Here is a 6,652-nt window from a genome sequence, read left to right as displayed (position 1 = left end):
TTCGATTTGACAATTTCGTCAGTAACACAGAACATAAAAGGAAAAAGATAATGATAGCAAGTATGTGACAAGTAAGTAAATATTAATCGGCACACCGGCCAAACACATAATGATAACAAGTATGTGAGAAAGGCAATTGATTCAACCCGACATTCTTGATTCAACCTAAATTGATTCGGATCTTACCGGGTCTGTGATCGGCTTAGGAATAGAATCTTCTTAGGTTACCGGCATTCCACGTTCTCGGAACTTCCTTGCCGTCTAGTCGCTCCAACTTGTAGGAACCTCTGTCGATCACCTCCTTTACCCTGTACGGGCCTTCTCAGTTTGCCGCTAGTTTTCCTTTCTCCGGAGTCGGGATGCCAATGTCGTTGCGCTGCAGGACCAGGTCATTTTGTTCGAATTCTCTTTTGAGCACTTTGGCGTTGTAGCTCAGGACCATCCTTTGTTTTAATGCCGCTTCTGACAAGTGGGCTATCTCCCTGGCCTCGTCTACTAGGTTCTTTTCCATGGACTCTTCGATTCCTCCCAAGATCAGTCGCAGGCTCAGCTCGCCGATCTCCACAGGTATTATCGCATCTACCCCGTAAGTGAGGCGGAAAGGGGTTTCCCCGGTAGATGATTGTTGGGTTGTGCGGTAGGACCAAAGGACCAAGGCCAACCCGTCTGCCTATGCCCCTTTCTTGTGGTCAAGTCACTTTTTGAGGCTTTGTATGATGACCTTGTTAGCGGCCTCGACTTGGCCGTTAGTTTGGGGGTGTTCAACTGACGAGAACCTCTGCTTTATGCCCAAGCCGGCTACGAATTTTCCAAACTTCTTGTCGGCGAATTGGGTGCCGTTATCCGAGACAACAACCTCTGGGATCCCAAATCTGGTTATCACTTGCCTCCACATGAACTTTTGACAGTTGGCTGAGGATATACTGGCAAGTGGCTCGGCCTCCACTCTACCGGGAAGGCCCCAAATAGGTCGACTTTCCACTGTGAAAATGGTCGGGAGGCCATCAGGAGGCTAAGTTCTGCTGCCGGAGCCTTGTGGAAGTTGGCGTTCTCCTGACACCTCTTGCACTTCTCCACGAACGCTTTAAGAGTCCACCATCATCAAGGGCCAGTAGTATCCAGCCCTGACGAGCTTTCGGGCTAGAGCTTTCCCCCTATGTGGTGGCCGCAGCATCCCTCGTGGACTTCGTGTAACACGTAGTCCGTCTGGTCGGGGTGCAGGGACTTCAGTAGGGGGTTGGCTAAGCCCTCTCTTAAACAATTGTCCCTGTATTATGGTGTACTTGGCTGCTTCTCTTCTTAGCCCTCTTGCTGCTTTGTCATACTAGGTAGTTTACCGTTTTCCAAAAAATCGATAATCACGTCCATCCATGAGGGGCTTGAGCGGACAAGGTGTAAGGTCACAACTGGTTCCTTCATCAGGCCTTGGATGAGGGAGCAGTTGTCCGTTCCCGACTTTGTGCTTGCCAGCTTAGATAAGAGGTCGGCCCTTGTGTTTTTCTCCCTAGGGACGTGCTGTACGGTGACTTCGTCAAATTCCTTACTCAACCTGTTAACTTGCTCAAAGTACTTCTGCAGCACTGAATCCCTAGCTTGGTATTCCCCATTGTCCTGTGACGTGACAATGTGGGAGTCACTGCACACTTCTACTCTTGTGGCCCCGACCTCTTTTGCCAACTGGAGGCCGTTAAGGAGGGCCTCGTACTCTGCTTGATTGTTTGATACAGGAAAGTCGAACTTGATCGACTGCTCATATACGACTCCGGTAGGGCTTTCCAAGATGATTCCTACTCCTCCGAATGTTTGGTTGGAGGCTCCATCTACGTGGAGCTTCCACCGTATGTTCGGGTTGCCGGGAGGGTCTTCTGTGACCTCAACTAGGAAATCTGCCATTGCTTGACCTTGATGGCGTGTCTAGGCTTATAGTGCATGTCATATTGGGACAGCTCAATTGCCCAGGCTATCCTCCGGCCCGCCAGGTCGGGTTTCTGCAATATTTTTCGGATCGCCTGGTTTGTTCTAATTGTTATTGGATGCCTTTGAAAATATTGCCGGAGCCTACGGGACGAGGTCAGCAGTGCGTAAGCAAGTTTTTCTAACTTGCTATATCTCAACTCTGCCCCTTGTAGCACTTTGCTTATGAAGTAGACCGGCTACTGAACCTTCCCCTCTTCTCACAACAAGACGGCTGCGACGGCCTCGTCTGTTACTGCCAAGTACAAGAATAGATTTTCCCATTTTTGGGCTTACCGAGGACTGGTGGTGACGAGATGATTCTCTTGAAGTGATTAAAGACTTCCTCGCAAGCTGGGGTCCATTCAAACGCGATTCCTTTCTTCATCAAATTGAAGAAAGGGAGGGCCATGGTGGCCGACGCGCCGAGAAATCGGAATAGCACAGTTAACCTTCCGGCCAGCCTCTGCACGTCCTTTACGTTTTCTGGGCTTGTCATTTGTAGGATCGCCTTGCACTTTTTTGAATTGGCTTCGACCCCTCTCTGGGTTATCATGAATCCCAGGAATTTTTCGGCCTCCATGACGAAGGCGCACTTGAATGGGTTCAACCTCATACCGTGTCGCCAAAACAAAGAGCTGCGAACACGCTCTCCAAGTCACCAATGAGGTCGTCGACCTTAATGGTCTTGACTAGGATGTTGTCCACGTAGACTTCTACCGTCTTACCGATGATGTCACTGAATATCTTGTTCATCAGCCTTTGATACGTGGCTCCCGCATTCTTCAGCCCAAATGGCACCACCTTGTAGCAATATGTTCCTCCTGGCGTTATGAACGCCATCTTTTCTTCAACTGGTCGATGCATCGGGATCTGGTTATATCCAGAATAAGCGTCCATGAAGCTCAGGTACCGGTAACCCGAGGTCGCGCCAAGACAACGTTTGACAGCCATGTTGAGTACTCCAGCTCCCGGATGAACCCCCGCTTGCAAGAGGCCGGCCGTCTATCTGGCCACTTCATCGGCTCTTTCTTGGGACATTTTCCTCCTCCTCTGCGCTACCGGCTTAGTGTTGACTCTCACCGCTAGGTGGTGCAACATGAGGTTGGGGTCGATACACGGCATGTCGGCTGGCGTCCATGCGAACAGGTCGCCATTTTTTCAAATTACTTCCACCAATGGCCCCTTTAGCTCATGAGGGAGGTTTCTGTTCACGAAGGTGAACTTTGCCTCCGAGTCGCCGATCCTGATCTTCTCGAGGTCTCCCTCAGGCTCTGGCCTGGGCTTGTCCTCAATTATTGCATCCAGGTCGGCCAAGAAGACCCCGATTGCTTCCTGGAATTTCTTCCTCAGGGAGAGACTGGCGTTGTCGCATGCGACTGCCGTTTCTAAATCTCCCTTGATGGATCCAGTCGACCCATTATTAGAAACAAACTTCATCACCAGTAACTTAGTGTAGATTATTGCTCCGAGTTCATTAATGGTTTCTCTTTCCATTATGATGTTGTAGGCTGTGGAGTCCCTTAGGATAACGAACTCCGCCATTACGATCCTCTTTTCTGGACCTCTGCCTATGGAGACTGGCAAAGAGATGATCCCATCTGGCTTGATGAAGTGATATCCGAGACCGACCACACCGTGCTGGTGGGTCTTCAGATCGGCATCTCGTAGACCTAAGGCATCGAATACATCGCGGAACATGATGTTTGAATCCGCGCCGGTGTCTACTAGGATTCGCTTAACCAACTCGGTTCCCATCCTGGCCGTGATCAACATAGGAGGGTTTTCTTGCATGCCTTCAATCCACTGGTCTTCAGGTCCAAACGAGATTAGTGGTACTTTCCTGGGGGGAGGTGTGGTGCCGGACGAGGCGATCTTGACCTGGGGGCAGCGTCTCTTCAGACCACGACGTTCACCACCATGAGTCCCTGTTCGCTGTCTTCTTCGGGTTCCCTCCTTTGTCTCACGGCTCTGTCCCTGTCATCCTGTCATCGGGACGATCCCTATCTCGCCTCCTCAGCTCTTTTATGAGATGGGATAGTTCCGCCAGCTTGCCATCTTGGATCGCCTATTCCAAGGCGTCTCTGAGATCAAAACAGTCTTGGGTCTTGTGACCAAAACCTTTATGGTAATCACAATAAAGGCTCTTGTTTCCCTCGGTCCTGTCCTTGAGAGGTCGGGGCTTCGACAGGATACTCTTATCGGCTATTTGCTGATATACCTCCACAATTGGGGCAGCTAGGAGAGTGTAATTGGTGAACTTGGCAACCAGAGGGAATGTCTTGGAGTTTTTGGCTGGGACTTCGTCCTTGGAGTGTTCCTTAAGCCTCTCTCCGCTGCCGTGCTGTCGAGGTTGGTTGTAGGTGGGCTGCCGCTTGTTGGCTGCCACGACCTGTCTGACTTCTTCATCATTGATATATTCCCTTGCCACGTTCTGGATTTCCTGCATCGTCCACACGGGCTTGGTGGTAAGATGCTTCCTGAAATCTTCATTTAGCAACCCGTTTGTCAAACATAAACTGGCCACCGAGTCGGTTAGGCCATCGATCTCCAAGCACTCATCGTTGAACCTGTCCAGGTATTTTTTGGTTGGCTCTCCGGCTCTTTGCGTTATCCCGAGAAGGTTGATCGGGTGTTTCGCCTTCGTAATGCAGGTAGTAAACTGGGCTAGGAAGGCTCGGGTGATGTCCCCGAAGGTCGTTATAGAGGCTTGGGAGAGGCCGTTGAACCATCGTATCACTGGTCCTGCTAAGGTGACCGAAAAAGCGCGGCATCTGAGTTCGTCACCGACCCCTTCCAAGTTCATCCTGGCCTCGAAGGCCGTCAAATGTTCTTAGGGATCTTGGGTCCCGTCATACCTCATGTCGGTCGGCTTATCAAAGTGCTTTGGAAGCCGGACCTCGAGGATCGAGTGGTGGAAAGGGGCCGCTCCCATGATCACCGGTTGTCGGCTTCTCCTCACGCTCTCTCCGCTGTCCTCTCCTTGTGACCGGTTTCTCCTTGATCCTTCCCTGGAGCCTTCCCTGCGCGATCGGGTATATATCACGGGGTCTCGCCGTCTTCTCGGCGCTTCTCTATTTTACTCTTGGCTCTCTGGCTCTGATCTGGGGATCGGAGTATGCCTGGAATGACTACATCGAGGACTTCTCTCCCTCCTCTAGGAAGGTCGGGAACGCTCTTGACTTGGTGTTGATTGGCGACGCTCCCTGCCAGCCACTTCTCGTTCTAGGTTCTGCACTCTGTGGCACAGCTCCTGGATTATTCTGGCGCTGTCGCTTCGGGTTCCTCCAAAGGGTCGTCTATCGGGCAGGTGCGGTGGGGATCTGATGCGCTCGTGCTGGGGAACCCCCGAGGTTCCCCCACGTTCAATTCTGCGTGGGTTGCCCCTATCATCTATCGCTACAGGCTCCAAAATAAAATCCATGTCAGTCGTTCCCACAGACGACGCCAATGTCCGGTTGGTCGGTGTATCGGACAGGTCAAGACGTTTCCTTACGAGCTGGTGGGGTGAGCTGGGATCTGGGTTGGATGCGCGGGCAGACGACCTCACGGGCTCTTTGTGCGATGAAAGGGAGTGCCACCTGCAAAGACACTCCGATGTTCAGGTCAGTGAGGTGTGCAGGCGATGCGTGAGGAGGGAGTAAAGTGACATACCTTGGGGGGAGGGGTAGGACCCTCCCCCTTTATACCCTGTCAGTAGGGCGGGCCCCACGAGAGGTGCCCTCTTTCCTGGAAGCTTCCTACCCCCCAGTTGGCAGATAGCTGGTAACAGGAGAACGTACCCAGGTCGCAGGTCCGGCGGGTTACGCGCAATAACCCGTCCGCATGGACCGATTTGTCCAGGGGCCGGGTCGGATGGTTCGCCAGCTGGACTGGACTGTAACAACATAAATGTAAGCATTAAATTTAAAAATTAGTTAACATATAAAGTTATATTAGACTTTTAAATTTGAAAAGTATAAGTCAACTTTGAAAAATTCTATCTTAAAAGTATCTCGATCTTTTAAAAGCTGCAAACACAAGCACATTGATTTTTGATTTACCAAACACAAAATGAAGAGTTTGAACTTTTAAAAAGCACAAACACTTCTTCAAAAAACTTTACCAAATCAAGCCAAAGTCCGACGCCTGATTCAATACTCTTGGAAGGTTTGGAGTATTAAAACTCTTCTTAAAGAGTTAAACAAAAGTTAACGTATTTGAAATTTTAGTACTCCTTAAATAAAAAGAGAGAGAAAAATCATCATTTAATTATTAAAGAAAGAGAAAAGAATTAACATTAAATTTTATTTGTTAAATTTTTTATTTTAATTTAAATTTATTTTATTTTAGATTGATATTAAATTATTATAAAATTATGATAAAAATAAAAATTTAAAAGAATTAAAAAGATATAATACTCTTATTATTCTAAATTTTTTTTATTTAAACAAACATATTCATATTATTTTAAAATTAATACGAATAATTTTATTTAAAATTTTTAAATTTTAAATAAATATATTCATCTTATTTTAAATAAATGTTCTCGTATTATTTTTTTAAAGCGGTTAAACATGATTTTTAAATATCTCAACAAAAAAGATAGATATATGTAATCTTTCAAATTAATAATATTAGAGTGTATATATAAGTACATAATATCTGAAAAGATTAATAAATCTTACCTAGAAAATATAGTTAAAGATATTTTTTTGCT

General features: G+C 47.9%; 1 protein-coding gene across 1 annotated transcript; it reads right to left on the bottom strand.

The window, feature by feature from the left end:
- Positions 1 to 4,021: 4,021 nt before the first annotated feature.
- LOC107466522 (uncharacterized) lies at positions 4,022 to 4,759 on the bottom strand. The gene has a single exon (XM_016085496.1). It carries the CDS (start codon positions 4,757 to 4,759, stop codon positions 4,022 to 4,024), a length of 738 nt encoding a protein of 245 aa, XP_015940982.1.
- Positions 4,760 to 6,652: the final 1,893 nt, after the last annotated feature.

The sequence above is a fragment of the Arachis duranensis genome, chromosome 9 (genome assembly GCF_000817695.3).
Source record: "Arachis duranensis cultivar V14167 chromosome 9, aradu.V14167.gnm2.J7QH, whole genome shotgun sequence".
In the NCBI taxonomy this organism is placed as follows: Eukaryota; Viridiplantae; Streptophyta; class Magnoliopsida; order Fabales; family Fabaceae; genus Arachis; species Arachis duranensis.
Note: the sequence above shows the minus strand (reverse complement) of the source record. Positions and strands in the feature narration are given on the sequence as shown.